The following is a 22,876-nucleotide window of genomic DNA, read 5'->3' as shown; positions in this document are numbered from 1 at the left end:
TTCGAAATGAGTTGAATTTTACGTTCGAGACGCCACGCCATGATGTTCTACAGTTTTTAAGCAAGGTCGAATGGTCGCCTATGTTGAATTCATTCACCGACGTACCAGAAGTCAGTGCTAAACTTTTCATCTGGGAAGTAAATTTTAAAATAAGGAGTCGCACTGGCTTGCATTCGTTCAAGCCTGTGAAATTCGCTCCACCACTTTCTTTCAGACACCATGCTGTTTCAAATTCAAAGGCTCAGAGCTCCAGCTGTCGGAGGAGGTTTCGTAATAGCAACATGCGAAAAGTGAATACGGTTGCTAACGGATGTTTTCGCGAACCTAAACGTGATCAAAATAGGAACACACGAAAGTGGGCATCAGTTGATGTGAAGACCGAAGGCGCATAATTCGAAAACTGTGACGGGTCTCTTTGTTGTTTATGCCGTTTTATTCGCGGCATACAAATTGAGCAGGCTCAGCTTTGTTATAAGGAAGGGAGTGAAGGCGTAAAAATTTAACCCGCTTGACTTATAAGTAGTGGCACACAGTCGTGGAATGCGCCGGAGCCTTAGTTTTTTTTCATGCAAAAAGTATATCTGGGACAAACAAGTCGTTGAACCAAATTTTATCATCGAGAACAAATCAAATGCCCTTTACTCAAGGAATACTGAATTTAAAGTTCATTGGCTTGAATGCGAGGAAAGAGAAAATAAAAAAATCAGGCCATTGGTTGCCCATAGAACGTCATCATTCAGCAAAGGAAAATCATCAAGAGAAAGAACTCACGCTAATTTCATCCGATAAAACTACGACAATTCTCTATTTCATCGGTGCGAACCCCTCTCGTAAGCTAGCGTCCAGCTTGACTGAAACGTGTAAGCTATTTTCAAAAAGAAGTGCTATGACACCTCCATCAACGCTTTACTACAGCTCAAAACTTTGGTGTGAATACTGCCACCAGATTGAGGTCAACCAGTGTTGCCATCACTGGGTTTTCATCTACACCTGAGATGTCTGAAACTACCGGCAGATCCTCCCCCGCTGGACCTGGAGCACCTGGGAGGCTTGGCAGACCCTACTGCGCTCCGAGGACCCGGCCAAGCAAGCCATCGCCGTAGGCCGGGCTGCCAGCCTCATGATCGAGCCTCCGGGACATGAACGTTTGAGTGCAGTGGGGCCGTACGGGGACACAGGGACTTACGCGTCCCAAACTTCCCTGTTGCAAATAAAGTTTTCACCACCATCGTCGTCGCTTCGGCTGACTCGGGTTGCGCCGGGTTTCTCTTTTATGAATATCCACGGGGCAGCGATTGTGGCTTACCTATAGCCAGAGGGCAGGCCTGTGCTTTTTTATACAATCATTCCTTTATTTCCTATTTATTCCTTTATTGATTTGCGTTAATACATACTACACCGTCACCAATGCAATTGAATCTGACTCTGACGTATGAGTTAACGTGAGAGGTAACATTTCATGTCGACAGGTTTGGCGAAAAATTGCCGATAATGGCCTTTTGTTCGCATGAGGCATATAATGCGTTCGCATTAGGGAAGTACTCTCGAGTTACGCACGTACGGCCCGTTCTTCCGCCAGCCCTGCCTTTAAACCACTCGCTGAAATATACTAGAGAAACCGCCTCTTTCCCTGAAAAAGCTCTGAACATCCATTTGCTCGCCGAACCCTCGCAACATTCCAGGCGCAGCCATACTATGGGGGTCATTCCGTGTTGCGCTGGCTTCCATTTGACTCGTAAAAGGAGCAAGGTACTTATGCCCTGTAACTAGAAACTCCACGAACGTTTCACCCCAGGGCCAAACTGTTACCGAAACTCCAAGAAAATTTAGAAGGTTGTTTATTTCGTTCTGAGTGACTCGCTTGGAGTACCATCAAGCGCAGCTCCGCAGTTTGTTTCATGCACAACGAGAAACAATGATGCTGGACTGCTAGGTGTTATCAGCAATTTTTTCGCGCCTAGCATTCTCTCGGGTTGTGGTGTGTTCCACAAAAGCAGTGACTGTTGTTTCAGGGAGAGGGTCCCCTGAATACTACCTTCATAAATTTCTCTCTCATTTTTCACCCCTGCGTGTAGCTGCAGATATTGTGTTACAAAACGAGAGATGCTCATTATTAAGATGTCATGTCATTGCTTAGACTTCTAGATGTCTTCATGTCGTCGCTTAAATTGTTGAGATGACATGTTGTTGCCTAAATGCCTTGATCGTACTGGGTGCATCACCTCGATACCTAGATATGTAATGGCTCTCGCAGTCACACTGCTAACTGCATTTGACAAATAATTTTCATGTGCGCCACTTTACACATAACGGAGGTATAAGTACTATACGTTCTTCAATATGCATTATGCTGCACTACAAGTTATTTTTTTTCTAAATGTTAGAATTCGTAAACTCAAGCTGGGGTTAATGGTGTTACTAGAAGAGCGAAAGATTTCGGCTCTACAAGAGGCAAACTAGGCCCTACTTTTTCAGACGCGCCAGCCAGTAGAAGCACGATTTTCGTCCAAGAATGCGTCGACGTTAAAAATGTATCCTTGTAACATATTTGCAACCCTGTTTGACCACAACTGATTTCTCTAGTTTTTCTGTTGCGCTAGCCTAGGTTATAAATTTAGTGTGCTTAAAACGTGAAATCTCCATTTAAATATGCCAAATTTACAGGCAAGGACGAAGTTTGAAGTGTGGAAACTTGAGATAAAAAGGCTAATTTTATAACTTTTTGTTGTAGCTCATTTACCGTGAGATGGGCATTTGCCGTCAGAGAACTTGATATCGTCGACAAGAACTTCAGACTGGCCGCTTGAACCCGAGGACTTCGTAGCTTCCAGAGCAAGCTGTGGCAGGTGGACAAAATAAAAAGTCACAATGTTCGTATAAACATACGGAGAACAAAATGAAAACTAGCGGTGCGTGGCCTACGGCAACTGTTAGAAGAACTTGGATGCGCTCGGGCCCAACATTCCACGTAAATAGCCGTCACATCGACTTTGCTGCGTCATCTAAGGAACGCAGTCACAGTTTGATGCGCGTTGTGATGTGGATAATACGTTTTTATTTCGCTTTAGGCCGTAATACGCCACAATGTTCTATTATCTTAGCAGGCATATTTAAGTGCGTCATCTAGGAGAACACCGCTTTCTATTTTTGTTTTGTAGGATTCATCTGATTTTCCAGTTGTCACAATATCTTGGTGTTGCAATTCCCCTAATTTACCCATGTTCGCTGTTCACTGCGTGCGTTCAAGGGATCGACTTTTTGCAGGTACCTACTCTGGGTCACTCGCGGAGGCCAGCACTTTTCACTTTCATGGCTTTGATTCGGCGAAGTTGAGAGCCAGCCAGCGATGGCGCTGGCTACCAGTCGCTTGAATTCTGGGACTGCAGGATGTGTGCGCAAGTTTATAAACCAGGCCCATTTGGCAGCACAAGTTTTTCGAAATGTGACGTGCATGAACCTGAGAGTATCTAGAAAGCCTTGAAAAGAAAGGGTTATTTATGTTGCTGGACGAAAATACAGCGTGGTGCCAATTACAGACGGGGAATCACGACATATCAACGTGGGCTGTCACAGTGACGTGGGTCCTATCGTCGGAAATATTTTGTTCATCTACAGCTCTCGGTTTTTTACTGAGCAACTGCGCAATACTTTGTACATATATAAGGCCAGCAAAAAGTCTCTTTCCCGCGCGTGCAAAATATTGTATGTGAGCGCCGCAAAAGGACAGCGGACTAAGAACCAGAATTATGTTTCTACTTTTGCATAGGTATATTTGATACATTAGTTAAGAATGTGACATAGCACATTAAGAAGACTAAAATTATTGAACGAGGAGCTCGTTTTCTACTATTTTATGATCAGACATCTTTCATGTAAAAAATTACCACACAACCAATTTTCTACTGAATAAAGACCACAAATTGAAAACAAAAATCTGTTTGTTTTTGCTTGGGTGATTTTTGGTTTGCTTCATATGAAAAGGTTATCAATAAAGACAGTTGTATAATTGTCTAAAAAATTTTATTCAATGCGAGGAGTTTTTTCATCAGGAAATAGTGGTATCCGCTATACAACTGAGTAACGTCGACTGAATATAAGACAGTAGAGAGCCAAGTTTCTCCCAAAATCACCTAGGCTCCTCGTTGAGTACCTGCGGCTGCATTACTTTGCGTGAAAAAACAAGACTTGGTGCTCACATCCCGTTTGTAAATGCTTCAATTATAATGAGAATCGATGCGATTCCGATCGTGCAAACTAGTTTGCGCACGGCATGCTAAAAGTGGTGCACATACATTTGTACTGCCTCAAACCTTTTTCTGTACCTTTAACACAAAGCATTTCGTTGTGCAACATATAGAAATTGTTTGTTTCGTGGCCTCTGGTGAATAGTTTTTTTTTAAAGCAGTACTGTGTAACTTGTACGATTATCACAAATATTTGCTCTAATGAATATAAACCGATATCACATTCATAAAATAAAAAAATACAGAGCCAGAAAAGAAGGACAGCAAACGTGTTGGAGACTATCCGCGTAGCGACTATTCATATCCTGAATATACGGTGTTTAGGGATAGATGACTCTGGAAAATCATTTTTTCTTACAAAAAATTAATATATCAACGTTCAGATTAAACGGGAAGGTGCTCGCTATTGGTTACAAATGAAGACAAATTGCATTTTAATGAGGAAAGTTGATAAACATTTCCTGAGAACTGAAAGAAACAGGCAGCACCTCAAAGCTACATTAAAAAAATAAAGGGAGTAATGTCACAAATAACAAAAGAAATAAGTAAGCAAGCTCCATTTCAGCACTTTTTTTTTTCTCAGAAGAACCCGTGGGAATGGCGCCAATGCAGTCCTTAGCTGCGGGCATAAGCCACGATAAGCTAACGAATGAAGCATGATTGTGCTGCTTATATAAGAGGACAAAAATGGTTGCACCACAGATTAGCAGCGCACTTTGCCTCTTAACTGTGGCGCACGTTTTATAAAAAAAAGTGCAAAAGAACACGAATGCAGCTCAAAACTCCGACGCGCATATCAACGGTTGCAGCTGTTGTCAGCTGTTTAAACACTGGGAAATTTTGTCGCCTGATCCATCAGGGCTAGCACAATGACGCTTACTCAGCAACAAAGCGTTTATACATTAAAGCAGCTGGCCACTACACAGTGCACTTGAGAAAAAAGATGTTGCTGCTCACACTCCATTCAAAAGTTGCCACGACGGGAATGGAGCGCACGTTCCACCAGTCCTGCCTGCCGCTAGTCTCCACAGTCATCAGCGGTGGATATACCAGCCCACGTTGTTCTGTGACTCTGAAGGAAAATAAAAATATATAGACACGTAAACATAAAAAAAGTCGAGTACTGCTTCCGCAAAAGATCGCTGTTTTACGAACAAGCTAAGCGATTCAAACCTCCTGAAGCCCGGTCTACGGCCCATATCGCTACAAAGCCGACTAAATGTCGTTAGCGCTTAAAAAATGTCCTATTAGAAGAAATAGTGGCATAAAAATTTGTATTTATACGCGGACAGTAAAGAGTCTTTAACATAACCTCTACTAGCCTTACAAGAGAGATACCGCCACACGTAACACCTAAGGTAATGATTACTGTATACCTCAGAAAAGTGTGCTATCTTTTTCTTAAAAAAGGAACGTTAAGAGACTCCTGGTATGCTTGAATGATATTGTATACGCCCGCGTTCCGTGAAACCCCTTTCTGTTCATATGCGGGGAGGTCATAATACTTGGTCATTATAAAACACCATCCTTACATCGTCCTTACAGCACTCCAGAACACTACGGGCACCTTTAAGCATACAGGAGTAGAGTCAGTAATTAAAAGAGTAGCGCATGTAAGTAGGACACGGGCGCCTAAGTCCTTATGCCTGTGACTGTGTTTGTGTCCTAGTTACATGCGCTAGTCTTAATTCATGCCGTCTCACCCACTAACCAAGCTTTCCCCTTTGATTGGAGTAGAGTACCGCTAACAGTAACAATGCCAAGAGAGGACTCCTCTCAGTTTTGCCCCGCGGAAGAACTGGCGTTTATTTCCCACTTTTTTAGCGAATTTCTTGTTCAGAACACAGAACAGTAGAGTGAAACTGCTTGTTCGTCCATGTATATTTTGCTGATCGCTTACGGTGTGGTACAATGTCCAGTGGCTACCTACGCAAGATTATTGCCACAACATCGCCTATCGTGCTCTATATCTAGTGTAAAATGATACAGTAATTGTCGCCAAACATTCTTTGCTATAGTTTTACAAGCGTGGGTTTCTGAGAAGTGCACTTCAATGCAGCGGCATGCGGTGTCTATAGTTTGCAGTTATAACTCATTGAAGCAGAATGTACGCTTGACATTTGTGCTCCAACGCTTTGTCAGCACTTAAGCCACCCCATCGTATAGATGTGCTTGAAACGCCGGAGCACAACAAAAAACAAAAATAAAATATCCACAAGGAGAGGTTTTGAACTGGCATGCATATGGCCTATTTTTCACGCGCTGGCCTAAGAGGAACATGGCGCTGTGAAATATGTAGGCATAGTTATTATAACTGCGAAAGATGGTCACCAAACGTCGGTCACAAGAACACAACCCCTCAAACGTCAGTAAACTACCTCTAGCAACAAACCACACTAATTTGGAATGCTTGCTTTCAACTGAACAAAAGTACGAAGGAGCCGTCCTTGTCTTTACAATGCACCTAATGCCAAGCGCCAAAATATGCCAACTACCACATAAAGCACTTTTGAGACAAATTCTAAACTCAAAGCAATGCAATCAGATCTATAGGGCTGTCCAATACATGTCAACGTCTGCTAGCCATGCCATCATTCGCATAAAGTATGAAACTATGGTTTACTGAAATAAGAAATTCATAGGTTCTTCAGCAATTAAACATGAACAAGCTACGAACTAAAGCAAATGCCGCAGAAAAACGTTTAAAACTTGATACAGCCCCTCAAAGTAATCGGCAGCGCTCAGCTACGCGCTATAATGATGCGGAACAATGGCTGAAATTGTACGACTCCGTGGCGAGGCTCAACATCTGGGTCGAGTCAACGAAACTTAGAAACGTGTATTTTGCACTCAAAGACTCACCTCAAACCTGGTACGAGAAAACTAAAGTTTCTCTCCAGACTTCGGAGAGCTTCAACAAGGAACAAGACAAGATCTTGAAAAAATTGTAAGAAGGAATTAGCTGACTAATCGCTTCAGTAGAGGATGCAGCTCCAGAACGGATCCATTCTTGCTAATATAAAAGAAATAGGCAGCTGTTCCACCTCACCGACCTAGACATGAACAAGCAAGAAAAAGTAAACTTCTTGATTCAAGGCGTCAAGAAGAAACACTGTGTAGGCCTTGTGCATAACGCACAAAAACTGTTCCCGAATGCGTCTTCGAAGCTTTCATTTTCGAGAAAACGCTGCACGTCATTGCTTGGTGTAACATCGGAAGCACGACGTCTTCAGCACCAGCCTTTGGGCACTAAGTCTGTAAGACTTGAACTACGGGAGATATTCCGTGAAATCAAGCGTAAAGAATAAAGCCGGTTGTTCCAGCAATAACAGAACCTTAGGTATCGCAGCTCTGTGACTTAATATGCGAATGGTTAGCACAGGCGATCGCAACAGAGTAACACGCTCAAGGACCAACGGCACCAGGAGTCGGCAGGACCTCCTCTACCTCGCTACGTAGCCGAACGTGTCCTGTCAGCTCACGATGGGAGCGCCGTATACTGACCCTACGACGATAGCTGACTGCCCGCCCACCCACGCTTCATTCAGCCGTGCTAACGAATGCAGACACCTGGAGTATTCACCATCCGCTCCACGCATTTTGCTTCCACTGCGGTTAGGCTGACCATTGCATTCGTTACTGCCCATACAGTAAAAGGGGCCTTCAGATTTTTTGAAGGAAAAGCTTCACTACGGGACCTCCGGCTTTCTTCGCGGCGGTTGCGGTTTTCACCTTAATTTCACCTTCAGATAAAGCAAAGGAAAGGGAAATGCAAAACTGGGCCCCTGGGACAGTGGACACCTTCTTAGTCGCGCTTTAAGCTACGAAACTGATGAAGAGCGGCAGCTTCGAAAGCAAAGCCAAAGCGCATAACTAGCTCCCTGGTACAGTGTACACCTCAGTCGTGCTTTAATCTGTGGCGGTAGTGACAGATGTACGCTCTATGCGTTGGCACTGACAACGCTGCGGCAGAAACGCGGCGCTGAAGCAATAGGCCGGGTATCCTGTATTTGTACATACATAGTGTATGATGCCGCCCTACCCCTAGCCTTTCCTCTACCGCTCCCCCCTTTCTTTCCTTCTCCCTGTCTTCTCTCTTTCCAGGCGCTTCAGGTTTCGATCGCAGATGCCGCGGCTAGCAACACGTGTACCTGCATTTTTTATCGTTGATTACCAATAAATAGCCACTAACGACAACAACATAGGTCGTCGGCGTTCATTGTGTTCATTGGCATTGGCGCTGACAGCGTTTTGGACTGCGATGATTTTAAGGAAAAAAAAAGTGCGCATAACTGGCTTCCTGGGTCAGTGGACGCCCGAATCGCGCTTTGAGTTACGTGGGGTAATGAGAGAGAGATGTGGCCTGCAAAAAAAAAGAAACAAACAAAATTATTCAGCCGCACTGTGGGTGGCCTTCAGGCTGCCGGTTGTGGCGTCCAGGCCGTGCTTAGTCGCGACGTCATCTGCCCAGGTCACCAGCCGAAGTTGAAGATTCGGCTCGGTGCTGGACAAAGCAGCCTCCCACTGCTGCGGACAATTTAGGTGCCAAGAGGCAGGGGGCAAGTGTGCTGGGCAGATCAAACTTTGATGATCAGACTTTGAGTATCGGCTCACCTGTGTAATGTACGCTTGGCTGTAATATCCTAGTCAGCAGATCGCACCGACGTGTCTTTCACAGTTTATAAAACAAAAATCTTAAATGGTTAAAAAAGTAACGTTATGTGGTATTTGTGCCAATTTATTTCTTTAGTTCATATAATACAACTCTGTTTTTGCTGAGTTCAAATAATTTTTTTCATCTAAAGAGACGACTAGCGTTCTCTATTCAGTTATTCTAGTCTAATTCCTTTTATAATTTCACTTAGCCTGGTTGTTGTGGAGAGTTGTCTTGGCTGATATTGGTATTTGAGAAAGAAATTGTTTGCATGCGGAAAATGGTAGAGCTGGTCCTTTAGTAGTTTTTCAGAGCTGTCACCTAAAATTCGGTTCATGGCTGTCAGCTTGCACTTTTTAACTGTTATTTTTTGTACGTTCCTGCTTGTGGTTACAAGAAATATCCGAAATACTCTTCAAGTCATTGTAGAATAGCCTAATTTATGGCATGCAATAAAAAAGTGGCCAAGAAAAATGTTATAGATGTATTGAACAGTGCCTGTATAAAATTTTAGTTTTAACCAGATGTGACATTCTTTCTTGAGTTTATTTTGTAAGTATACCTAATAAGGCTTCATTAAACGATTATATCGTCCATAGAATGTATGCTCTGTATATATCCTCTATCACGCTAGCACCTGCTCGTTCTGCGGTTGGATGCCCATTCTATTCGGCACTGTTCGGTGTCAGTCTGTTAACGCTCTCTTTCTGGAAAAGATAACAACCTGGAGGATGGCCCACAGAATGCAACACAGGGGTGTTGATCTACACGGTAAAAGCAGCACCGAATTTTGTGTCCCCTGATCACAATCAATCTTTTGCTCCTTTATAACAACAATGTCAAGCCGACTGCCAGAGAACCGCGGGCACAGTTATCGTGTGTTTCTGTCGAGCACGGAGACCCTCCACGTTCCGCTGTGCGAAATTGTTTTGCTGGGTGGCTTCCATGGCTTAAAACTGTACTAAAGACACATCCATGACACCAGACAAGCAGACCGAGAGCGAGACCTCTTCGAGCAACATCTTTCCTTCTTCTCGAGCGCCGTGATGCTTTGTTGTTCTTTTTTGTTCCGCGGCTAGGCTTATGCCTCTTAGAAGAACCTGATATATTTCCTCCATGGGCCCGGAAGTATGCGATGCACATCATTTCAGAACTATGCTTGGCGAGGTTGAATCAGTATTTGGGCATTCGGCCTGGTTGTTGAAAAAAACCGTAGCCCTCAGGGTGTTGCAAGGCAGCCCAGTAACACCACTAACTTCCTCGGTAAAACCACGAGGAGGCGGTGTTTTAGTAACCCCAACGACATGACCCGGGATCTCAAGGTGCTGCTCGGCACAAGTGCTAATAACAGATACTTCCCCTGCTCATGTATGTGCGCAAGACAATGTTAGCAGGCAGCTGCTCTTTCCCAAAGCACTGCCTCAAATTAAGCTAATCTGGAGCAGAATGGTCACCAGATACCGAGTTATAACCATCGGACGAGCCGAAATTTACTCCTTTGATGGCCGCCTGTGTTAGAAGACACCAGTTAATTACTCATTGGCATCCACCCAAGCGCAGCCATACGGCTACAAAGGAAAGCTATACAGCTTTCTAAGAAACTTCGTAGTTAAAGAAAAATTCGTCCTGGTCCGGGGTTCGAACCCGGGACCACCGCTTCACCGGAGCAGTCGCTCTACCAACGGAGCTAACCGCGACGGCAAGCTTATGGTAGGGCGAGAGCGAATTGATCAATAACTCGAAGTGGGAACAGTGTTGGTCAAATGTTTAAGGGAATCCCCCAAGGTGGAGTAAATTTATTCCACCTTGAGGGATTCCCCTAAACATTTGACCAAGACGCCAGATGCACCGAGAACTGACAACAAATTGCATTAACACAAAAGACAGACAAAAAAAAATGTTGTCATTCCCATCAACCTCGTCTCCCGTGCACGGAATTTTTCTCTGCGGAATTTGTTGTGAGTATGAAATCATGAGCCAACACGGCAAGCAAGGAGTACTACTGAAGTGCGCGCAGCGTCCTACGCTGACAAGTTTGGGGGTGGCCTCCATCCTACGGATGATGCCTTCACAACTGAGGGCATATTGCGCCAGTCCCGTCGACACCAATCCCCTGTGCCTGTGTTACCCAATTCCCTGTGTTTTGTGTTAGCGCAATTTGTTGTCAATGTGACTCATGAGTACAGTGGGCAAAACTTTGGCTTTGACAACCAATGTGTCCCACCGTGTGCAACGGAAACACAAGGCTGGCTGTCCTGGAATGGCGGTGAGGTATTGGATGCCACAACGAGTTAAAATACCGGAAACATTGCTTACGGTGGCAGTATAAAGAAGCGTCAGCAGAACACATCGATTCAAAGCCTTCATTTACTACAGTTCTGACATTCTCAAGTTCGCAACTCTGATCGGTGTTACATTACCGCATGTCAATAAGGGGTAACTTATGTAGGCACAGTCTAGATGTTTTTGGCAGCCAGACAAATCTAATCTGACCATCTTCGATTATTTTTGAGTTGCATGCCAGCAATTGTTTTTCACCTCAAATTAAAGTGAGTTGACGTGCTTACCTTCTGCCAAGGCTTTCCTGTATGTTACCACCTACAAGCATAACATCTGGAATTGTCTGATGAAATTAATACTCCTCAAGGAAATTACACCATGTCGAGCATGTCGGTAGTCTAGCTTGTGCCTGTTATGGCCGTCCAGTTAGGGTAACAAGTAAACAGCCTGAATTGTAGACAAACACAGCTTTACACAGAAAGGGAAGGACGCTATAATGAGCATTACTTTTTGGTAAACACGTAGTACTACCGAGACCTAGGGTGATTTTTATTCAATAAACAAAAAAGGCGGCAAGTAAAGACGAGGTTGTGTTTGTTCGTATGTTTTCAGTGTGCAAAAGGAATACGATATGAACCTGTTTGCTAACCATGCTGAAACCAGGTGCTCTTGCCTTCGATATGTGTTCTGCTGATTTACTCGACAAGTAGCCGCCGTTAGCTAGTCCGTTGCGCGCAAAGCGCTTTTCAGGCCTGCTCTCAGATCAGTTGCGCCATTATTTGAGGTTACTTACAAGCAGGTGGCACGACTTCCGCAATACTTCTGCAGTGCATGTCTGCCACTTAAAAGACATGGTAGGGTAGCGCCTGCGCATCGTTTGCGCATGTGTGCTTCATTTTTTCCGCGTCTCGAGGTTTCGTTTCCCGTGGTCATGCAGGCAGCTTAGTATGAGATTTCTGGTGCGCGGCATGTCTTAAGTGAACCACTTGAAAAGAGAACAAGAGAAAGAAAGTAAAGCTCTTAATCATATGCTATAGTGGCAGTGCTTACATATACACATTCAGCTTGCTTTCGGCTCCTCGTCCTCTAAACCATAATGTCACGCATGTAACCCCGCTGCCTGAACGCGCATGCATGATTGCCTTGGGCTCCGAACGATGAGGGTCCAGCGCTGTCGTGTTGAGGTACAGATAGTGACCTAAGAGATGGAAATGAAAGGCGAGCAGAGATAATATAACAACACCCAAATACAGCCGTCTAACACGTATCATACGATACCACGATACCTCATGCGCAGTTAACATTCTTTCAAACGACAGTTTAGAAGCGAACGCTCTTAATATCCAATAAAGCATCTTCGCAGCCATCTGTATAAGCAACTGCTCTGAAAGTGCACAGCTAATTGTTTTTCCATGAATTTAATTTTACGCAACCTACGAACATGCGTGCGCCAAATGCAGGGACGCCTGTGAAGAATCTAGGTGCTTCTAATGTTAATCAGCTCACCGTACTCGCTCTCTAGAATGACATCTCTAAAAAATTTGGTCAGTAAACAGCCAAAAATTAACTTTTTTGCGCATGTATTTCAATTTGTTTTAATATCTTTGATTCTCAATGTTGAAGACTGTGTTCATTGCATAATAATCTAATATATAGGACTTCGAAAATTCTAATAAACCTAGAGGAATCCGTCCGTTATGTCGCTCTTATTTCTCAATGTGCACCCAATTTCCCAGTTTCTTGCACATGCACCATTCTAAATTGTTTATATTTTAACGCGCAAACAACAGTCAATTTACAGCAGTTTTTTGTTGCAAACTTACCACCTATCTGGAGCTAATGTAATCAATAGTTTTTAGAATAGCATAAAATAACCGCTTACCTAGAAGGGTTTTTAATGTGTGGTCCGGTGTTCCAATTTCAAGGGCGCAGGAAATTTTCCAAGTGGGAAAAGTGCCGCTTGCCTGATGGAAGAAACACCTTGAACCTACTTCCCATGAGCAGAAATCTGAAATCGCGCAGTTTGACCAAAGTGGGATTGGACTCGTTGGGAGTACAGGACTTCGATCTAGGCTCAGTTAGCTATGCTGAACCCCAATAACATCATGCATGCACATGGAAGGGCGAAACGTAAGGCTTCTATAATTTGTTCACTCCTGGTTACATTATCACTTAGTCTGGAAGAAAGGAAAATCGTAGAGGCTCTAAAGCAGTAAACAGAGCAAAAAACACCTGTCCTAATAAAGAATCTGAGGTGATACTCGCAGAATGGTTCCAATTCGTTAAGATCTTATACTGCTGCTGATGCTGTGTACCTCCGTCTAAAGGGGCTAGAACGGCTGCTTAGGAAAGTTGGTGTTTGTCCGTTCCATGTTTTGCGTAACCCTTGGCGTACAGAACAACGGTGTTTGGAAGAAGATGCTTTTTTGCTGATTAAACCTCAGCTGATAACCCAGTGCCGTGTTGTATGTCCTCCCCTTTCCTGCCTGTGGTCGTTGCGCGCTGCTCAGTCTTAAGGGTATGAGGGGATAGTTTTTATTGGTTAAAGGTGCACTAAAGAGGAATCTGAACTCGTCTTTTTGCCGCTGGAACTCGATTTACACGTTCCCAGCACTGTTAGAAACTTGGATTTATTGCCCTGTGCGGCCGATTTCCCTAATTAAATGGGATTAACGTGTGGCTCCTGCGTTTTTTTTTTAATTCCCCGCATACGGTGGGAGGAATCGACCAACGCATGGAGTGCCTTTCAGGCAGTCGCATGGCGACTTTGCTTTCGCTTTTATTTTGTTTCTGTTAGGTTTCCGGGAATAAATAGGTCTTGTCCGAGACCACATAGCTGGAAATTAGTCCCACGGAAATAACATTACGAGCAGACTCTTTGCTTTCGCCGATCACTACGTAACACTCCGCCGATGGCACAGCGGCAAGCCGCCGATGGCACAGCGGCAAGCCGCCACGGAACTGGGTGAAAGGTGGGTCGACTGCTTCCGCCTTTTGCGGAGAATTAAAAAAAAAGGCGGAAGCTCGACGTTAATCTGATTTAAATTAGAGAAATCAGCCGCACGGGGCAATAATTCGAAGTTTCCAAGGGCGCTGGGAACGTGTAGATCGAGTTCCAGCGGTGAAAATATGAGCTCAGATTCCTCTTCAGTGCACCTTTAACGGTCAGATATGCGGAATTGGTCATTCTTTACATTCTTAGATCGCTGGGGGTCCTCATACCACCCCTGGTACGGTGGTGAAATGGTTAAACGATGCGGCACTGCTGCGGAAAACACTCTTTCAAACTAGTCTACTGTGGGGGCTCGTGAGACTCAGGGTGCTCTGTCGGGCAATCTCACGAGACCAATAATTAATATAATCCGCAACCGGCCATGGTGACAAGTCTGCTCACATCCCCGTAGCAGATTTTAACGACATGAGAAGGTTCGGACTGGTTTGCGTGTCACGCGAGATGGCCGTCCGATTTCCGCCTGCACAGGCCATTGTAATAATGAGGCATTATTAAGATCTCTGCTATATAGAGTGTCCGTTATTTCGGGCCTCTTCGTAAAAACATATCTGTTCATCTATGCATTGGACTTCCCGAAAGGCTCAAAACTGACGAGGGAAGTGTTAAAAAGTCTCGAATTATTTCCACTACTTTACCACTTCATTAAACGAACTTTTCTTGCAAAACGTTAGAATACTGATTTCGTAATAATTCACTCAATCTGTCGTGCCATTAAAATTGTGGTTGTTGCAAGCTACAGGTCGGATTAGCCTTGCGGATTCTTCTTGAAATCGCTCCATTTTAGCGACACTTAAATATTAAATAAGGCTCACAAATCAGGAACTTACCTGAGACCTGCCTGATCAACATCGCAATTGCACAATCGCTCATTATATTCAATAGCTAACTGTGGTTGTCACCGTCTGAAGTCATGCGCGTCTTTTTTGTTTATGCACGCAGACACCATAAAGGCATAGTCTGACTTCGCGGTATACTATAGCAAATAATGTAAGGTATTTTCGTGCAGAAACCGGAGAAGGTTCCTGCTGTTATTGAAATCGGTAAGATACTTGAAATCTCCTCCATTACCACCGTTAGTCCCACTTCCTGTAAAATCTGTGTCCTTGAACCTTTTGTCGCTGCCCAAATCCATAGCAGGTGGCGAGCATCCATCCCTGCAGCCGGTATGGAAAATCTCGGGCAGGTGATAGGTCCTGCCCCTTGTGAGCGCCATCGGCACATGACCGACCGGGTAAGGGTCACCGCAGCCCTTCTCCTTCTAAGCGATATCTCCTCCAATCTCATTCAGTTGAGAGGGAGGGGGAAGTGCACGGAAGAATGAGGGCACGTGCAGTTTCCCTTGAAGAGGATTAATATATGGAGAGTGCAGCGCACATCTTAAGGGAGCCTGGTTGGGTTGCATGAGTGTTTGAAACTTCATGTGTAAGATTGTTTACTTTTCACTGCTCAGCGTTCTCAGCATAGTCTTGTGTCCAGTGTACCTGGGTGCGTATCTTTATTTTCTTGCTGAGTGCATGGATCTCCAGAGCGACACATAGTGTCTCTCATTCCTTTTAGTTCAGTATAAAATGAGGCTTCTGTCAAGACTACTATTTATGGCCTTCATAGCACTACGGATTGCACAACGGTGCATCACAAGCGCGTCCGAGTGTTCTCTTTTTGCGCTGGGCTAGTGATTAGGGTTCTATTGGCCTTTTTGTGGTTTGGTTTGGTTTATGGGGTTTAACGTCCCAAAGCGACTAAGGCTATGAGAGACGCCGTAGTGGAGGGCTCCGGAAATTTGTATAATTTACGCTTTCGTATAGGCATTAAATAACCCTTGGCGTACATCAACCGAAGATTGAGCAGTCGGCTTCTCTTTACGCCGAAGTTCAGTCGTCTTGTTCGTCGTAATAGTCGTGCGTACCGATGATGGCAGGGTAAGCTATTGTAGGCGTTTGCACTGTCACCGCATTACACACGGGTGCTATGCGCATAACAAATACTCTCGGATGCGCCATTGCATTGACCCTTGTCGGGAACAGAAGAAAAATTCTCAAAGTGGTCATGAAACCTGACGCAAAAAGCTGTCATTGCTGCTGGGTTTGCCTTCGACGATTACTTTGATGCTTTAGCGTAATGAAGGCTTTTTTCCTGCAGAATAATTCTGCACGGTGAAGGCGTCCGGGGTTGGGCAGCGCTTCTGCAGGGTGCAGATTTCGCCAGGTGCTGGGTGGGCACCGCGGGTGGTGCTATTGGTGGCCAGCTGGCTTTCCCACGATGTCATTGAACTCGGTTTTGCTCTCACTTTTTCATTCCGCTCCTTTGTCTTCTTAAAGTGGGCGAAGCCCTAGTAGAAGGTGAGTTAGGTGGTTCGGTGGCGGGATGCGCTTCTGTCGGGAAGATTTCGGTGGCTTTCATTATTGGGGGGTGGAGGAATTGGATTGTGACTGGTTGCTGGTGGGTGGCGGCCCCTAGTTATGGCAGGTTCGGCGGGTGATCTCTGGTGGTCGATGCTTCTGGAGAGCAGAGGGCTCACGCTCCGAGGCTTCATGTAGGCTACGCCACCATTATCCCCCTGCGCCACTAGTGCTGCCTTTGCAGCAGAGTACATTAGCCGAGTAATGCATCAGAGGGCGTCCCTTGAAGTATCACATAATGCTGAAAAAAAGCTAACGCTACATTTCTAAATATTACAAAATTGGCAGGAGCGTGGAATAACATAGCTGTAAATTTTTTAGAATGGAATCTCGCCTATTTTTTTCCATGCGTCGGAAACTGAACGCTCAGTTTTTTTGTGTTTTTTGCTACTAATCTTTTTCCTCTATTTTCTTGCCCTCTCCGATTTTCACCACAAATATTTTTGGCACATTGGCCCACCCTCGCGATATACGTACCCATCTCGGTATTTAAAATGATCATACTTGCGCTATTTTCTACGGCGTTGGAAGTTCCTCATTATAACACCAGTGCGCACCCGGCTGCATCAGGCACTGGGGATCGAATCCACCGTCTCCTGAACGCGGAATGCGGGGAGGATTCTCTAAACAAGGCCACCATAAGGAGGCTGCAAATAGATTGCTGTTTTTTTTACTAGTTGTCGTTCTGCGTATTTTTTAATGTTGCACATCCTGTTTAACTTCAAACCGCAAGTTCCACTGTTGTTGCTATCGCTGTTTTCGGCAATAGTTGTAGCAGTCGTAGTGCCATATACTAGTTCCAAACAATCGCGCTTACGTGTTTGCCAGCGAGAGTTTCATCAAGGTGGGCTCAGGGGCGGGGAATGCTACCGAAGGTAATTTGTGATCATACGGTCCGACCCAGCATCGGACGTAGGGTCATGTGTTTCATCGGGAACCAGCCACATTACACTGGGCTCCACGTAGATTTACTTGCGTGACATAAATTGTGTCAAAGTTTGTGTGCCTCATATACTGATTACTTGTAACTTTTGATAGAACTGGTGTGAAAATTCATGAAGATATTTAAAAAGTCCAAAGCTAACGTTCTATGAGTAGACACCTGTTTCGTCTTCATGTTACAATTTAGGGCTTTAATACTGCTGCTTCTTTACTTACTGAAGCGATTATCCCCTAGAACGCAGAATATTTTACTGTATTAATTCGACCCGTAATGTCTGGTGATTTCCTTCAGGTTTGTGCTTTCTGCAGGACGGCCTTTCAACGGTAGCTTTCATTTCGTCGCCCGCAGAGACAGCGAATGGTTGGGCAGCGTACGCTTTTTGCGAACTTGGTGTCTTCACTGAATATAGGCACTCCTATAATTTCGCTTCCGTAAAACGCCACTTATATGCTCCTTATCAAGGGTCTCCATAATCCCCTGTCGTGTCTTGTTTCTATTTCTCTGATTGCCCACTCTGCCTGCCAGTACTTGACTTGCTAGCATGGCTCTCGTTTCTAGTGACTCGCTACAAATCATGAGCTCTGATCCTTTGTTTTGTTCACTTCAATTTTGAAATCCACCGAAGCATGTTTCAGAATATTCTCTAAACATAATTATGCTTCCCAAGACACTTACCTCGCTGGGAGCATGCGCCAGCGTTCACTCCTATGTCGTCCAGCGCCACAAGGCCACGATTCATTTGCACTCGAATCCCAAGCTGCAGATGACACGCGGAGAAAACGAGAAGCGTAGTTTAGGATAACTGGCGCCAAAGTGCCCAATTGCCCAAATTCTATCCCGACTGCGTACACTAAAAGGAAATGTACCGCGAACATAGCACTTAAAATTTTATATTACTTCTCTGTTATATGTTTACTACTGCTTGAATGAAAATTTAGCCGCAGGTTTAGGAATGCTCAGCACGGAATATTGTGCAAAGCACATTTTGTTTTGCACGTGGACACCACAGCCACATATCTGAAAGCGCGTTTGAGCTGTCCACCGACCGAGAGAGCTAGTTATACGCGTCTTCAACTTTTCCGTCGTCAACGCCAATTTACCAAATATACGCCGTCGGCCTATGCTCCAGTCCCGTGTTTCTGCGACAATGCTGTCAACGCCAACGCGTATTGCTTTATTGCCGCCTTTCTGCCACAAAGTTGTGCATGCCAGAGCTTGTGTTGCACATCTCTCTGCCACTGCCACCATATAGCTCAGAGTGCGAGTATTAGTTTGATAGTAGTATTAGTTGACACAGAAGACGATGTGCCCTGCACAGCGCAAGGGTACGTTGCAGTTTAACACGAGGCGTGATCTGCGGCGGTGATAGCCTAGTATTCGGGTGCAGTGGCCAGCGAAGCCTATTTGTTCGCGCCGCCACGGGTGGGAATCCGAATCGCGGAAATACTTTATTTATTTATTTAAGGCTTGGCGAAGGTCGCCTGTACGGTCAAGTTTCACACTAACTTGAGTGCCGGTTTGACGTCGTGAGGCAGAGCTTTCGCACCAAAAAGGAAAGGCGAGGCCGTGTTGATTTTCATCCAGTTTTTAACTGGTCTAGTAACGTTATGTTAGTGTCATAACAAGTTCGTCATTAATTTTATGAACAGCACATTTCATGTCCTCAAAACACAGAGACGAAAATGATAAACACATTTTTTTTCACCCATTTCTGCATTCAACTGTTAGCTTCGCTGTTAAGTCGCTCGAGGTAGACACCCTGAGCTGTTGGCGCAGTTAGGAGCACGTTTGATTTTATGAAGTCAGCATTTACAGCCTCCAGTTGAGGACCCGCTCGAAAGCACCCAGAGGTGCTGTCCCCCACAACAGCTGTGCTCGAAAGGGAAGCTGCTCTTTCCGATGAAGGTCAAAGCGTTACCAGCCACGCGTATTCATTTTATCAAGTTCACAGCTCTCGCTGTAAGAGCGTTCGTAAGATAATTTATGGCGCTACTTTAAAGGCGGAAATTCGGGCAGCATTTCTTTCCGGCATGTGCGTGCAGGTAAATATGCTGCATATTTGATCAACCTTTTTTCCAGTTTCGTACCTGAAACGTAGAAACAGGCCTCTTGAAATCGACTAGCACGTTGTTCCAGCGGTGGTCAGCCGCAGTGCCGGTAATGAACAGGACATCTGCTCCGGAGAAGACTTCTATGCTGAGAGAGAAAACAAGATGATGAAAATAAACATAGACGCTGAAAGGTCCGTCAGCCATTATAAATTTTTGAATGGTGCATACAGAAGCAAACCGAAGGCAGTCACAAATGAAAACAGGTGATGGGCACAGTAGCGATCTCTTTCTTTAACCTTCCAGCGAAGGATAGACGGGCAGTACATGGCAGCGAGTACTGACCATTAAGTGGTGTAGAATCGCATCACAGACGATGACATTTAATGGATGACTTATAATGTGGTGCTTTTTAATGTTTTCAGGTTCAGCAATAGGAAAGTTGTGCACTTTTCTGGAGACCGTTGTGGCTATTCTGCATTCCCAGGGGCACCAACATACTTTCCCACCATCCGATTCGCATTTGCCGACCTAAATGTTTCATTCGCGTTACGAAACGGCCCAGGAAGGAGAGAGATATATATATTTTGATGAATACAGGAGAGATCTGCTTGGTTGTTAACCTGGCATGCTACTACAGATAAGGGCGAAGGGAGACGGTGAAAAAGAGGAAAGAAAAGAAAATGTGGAAGGTAAAATCAAGCATAAAATACAGCCACGCGGTCACAAACACTCATGTTCATCAAAGGGTCTCTGTCGAACCCGCGTGTTTGGAAAAAAAACGTCATAGTTTTGTCCCAAGCGCAGCCGAAACAGGACAACAGACGCAGCAACGCTTAATTTCACTGCTCATTACGTTTGAGCGCCGCCTTTAAGGAAAAGAATGAGGCCTAGTTTTTCATTCTTGCCTGTAGCCTGCCATGAAGCAAGAAAGTTTAAATGCATAGTTTAATGAAATCACTCGAAAAAAACCGTCATCAGGGGTTAAGTCTGCCTCTGCCGCCCAGAACAGCTGCTCGTAGATGAAGGAAGCCTATCCTAAGTCCTGTATAATTTGCACTTTTATCTCGACTTGAATCCCACTTTCAATTTAAATTTAGACATCGTGCATCTGGTACCGTCGAGAAGATTACAATAAACGCAAGTATATAACACAGTAATTTACAAGAAAATTAAAAAGCACGCTCTTTTTCAAAACACACGCAACCCAGTAATAAGCATAGTTACACGAAAAAGTACGTTCAAACTTCTAGACCTTGTTCTGGTAATTCTGGTAACCTCAAAGCACTCTTCCAAATACAATAGACCCATTTAGACTAAGATAAGGAGGGTAACACTTGCTCGAAGTTTATAGCCAGAAATTTCCAAAGCGAGAACCTATTTTAATCGCACTCTTCTTTACAGACAGCGGGTTGGATAATTATTAACTTCTTAAATCCACTTTTCCAGATCAACTTTCTAATCATACCCACTACGCCGCAAGACATGCAGCAGTGCTCACGATTCTCTACTACCATTTTGCCTCTATCCCTGTTAAAGTCGTCTGTATCTGCCCCTCAGGAGTGAAAATACCCAAGTCCCAGTCTCTCATGTTATACAAATTGTATCTTTAATTATAATTAGCCGAGCTATCCCACACAGAAAAACATAGTTTTGCTTCTTCGTACAACAGTCCTTTTTAACAGCTGTTTCATTGGCTGCAGCTCCCAGAATGCAAGTACAATTTTTAATTTCTTTCATTTTTTTTTGCTATGCAAAACTCTTTTATTTATTATTTTTACATCTTATTGGGATAAGCCCGCTATGACGAATGCCCGGGCAGGGCCACTTATATATTTAATGTTTTTGTATTTGTTCTACCTTATTATTAGTGGCTTAATATCAATTCAAATCAAATTAAATCAAATCTTTATTTCCCCTGTGAGCTACAGATGGAGGGCTACGGGAAAAACGCTTCCATTTTTTAACACATCTACCGGTACTAATTAAGCGATATATCAAACATTGATTGAGAACGAAAAGAGCCTGTCTGAAAATGCGAAATCTTAACAATGTTTTTTATGTTTCTCTTGAAGCTTTCCAGATTGTCATACAGTTACGTGCTTGTCTCATTACTGGAAGCAAAAGAAATAGCCTTCAGGATATTTCAAGGCCTCCCTACCATCGCGATGACCAGAAATACAGCAGCTCATCTTGAGAGGATATATTGCATATTATTTGAGATCGCTTCTTCTTTCAGTAAACTAAAAACGGATGAAGTACCTAGGAGTGGATTATCTCCCAAAGGTAAATTGAGGTGGAAGGGAATGCATTCATTGTAAATAGAGTAAAATATTTGTTCCTTAGCCGCTCGAGTTCTGTGCACGAGAATAGGCTGTGAATTACTGTGAGCTCTTCGCAACATTTCTCTCATAAAAGTTTATCTTGTTTTGTCAGCAGAAAGTTATGTGTTAGGTGTGTGTCCAATGCGCAGGCGGCATAGAATTACCTCTATCAAACGTTCCTGATGCCTGCATGATCTTCATTCTCCCAGAATAGGTTTTACTAAATGTAGTTTGTTATTTTCTTCACTATTCCATGTAGGCTGCCATTTTTCTTAAAGTGCATTATTAACTAACTTCATGAAATCTGCATGGGGTATATTTACAGTCCTGAATTCATCATGGCGAGCGTGAGCACCGCACGCGTCAGCTCTCTTGCATAGGGATAGGGAGGCCATGCACGTAACGCCGATGGCAGGTAGAAAAAGGCATCATTCCACTTGCGCCACTGGAAGCTGAAAGCAAATTAAGGACCCAAAAATGTTGTGATGTCTTACAAGCGCACAGGATCATCCAATATCGCTTTCCGGCATTGAAATTAGACGCACTGGCGAGGTAGCTGGGGAGGAATTGTGTGAATGCACATTCTTCCGGAAATGTATCCTACGCGCTCTTCGATTTACAGTCAATTTGTGAAAAAAATGCATCATCTCAAATCAGTGGACCTGTACTGGCGGCACATTTTGTTTATTTTGGAGCGAAGCGCGCCAGTAAGTAATATGGTAATCCGGTAATTATTGGGCGCTGGTGAGCAACAGCGGAGCTGGTCAGCAGAGTCTCCCCGTATTGTTGGAGGGTGTGGGAAGGTGGGACATCTGAGGAGGATGCGAAGAAAGTGTGCCGGTTTCCCGCAGACCTTAAAGGAGGAGAGGAACTCATGGGGCTAGTGGACAGGAATTAGAATAGGGCAGGGAGCACTACAGCTGGATTGGCGCGAATCTAAGTAACGTTTACTTGTTCACGCTCGAAGCCAC

General features: G+C 44.3%; 1 protein-coding gene across 1 annotated transcript in view; it reads right to left on the bottom strand.

The window, feature by feature from the left end:
* Nucleotides 1-14,568: 14,568 nt before the first annotated feature.
* The window catches only part of LOC149370574 (MAM and LDL-receptor class A domain-containing protein 1-like), a 126,066-nt gene continuing 117,758 nt past the window's right edge, over nt 14,569-22,876 (bottom strand). The window contains exons 12-14 of the mRNA XM_089578006.1: nt 19,621-19,729; nt 18,209-18,290; nt 14,569-14,651 (exon numbers count right to left, since the gene is read on the bottom strand). Coding sequence (XP_089434132.1) covers nt 14,569-14,651; nt 18,209-18,290; nt 19,621-19,729 — 274 coding nt within the window. The remainder of the gene's footprint in view (nt 14,652-18,208; nt 18,291-19,620; nt 19,730-22,876) is intronic.

The sequence above is a fragment of the Amblyomma mixtum genome, chromosome 1, assembly GCF_055824585.1.
Source record: "Amblyomma mixtum isolate Tamu chromosome 1, ASM5582458v1, whole genome shotgun sequence".
NCBI classification, from domain to species: domain Eukaryota; kingdom Metazoa; phylum Arthropoda; class Arachnida; order Ixodida; family Ixodidae; genus Amblyomma; species Amblyomma mixtum.
This window is presented reverse-complemented; position numbering and strand designations above follow the sequence as displayed.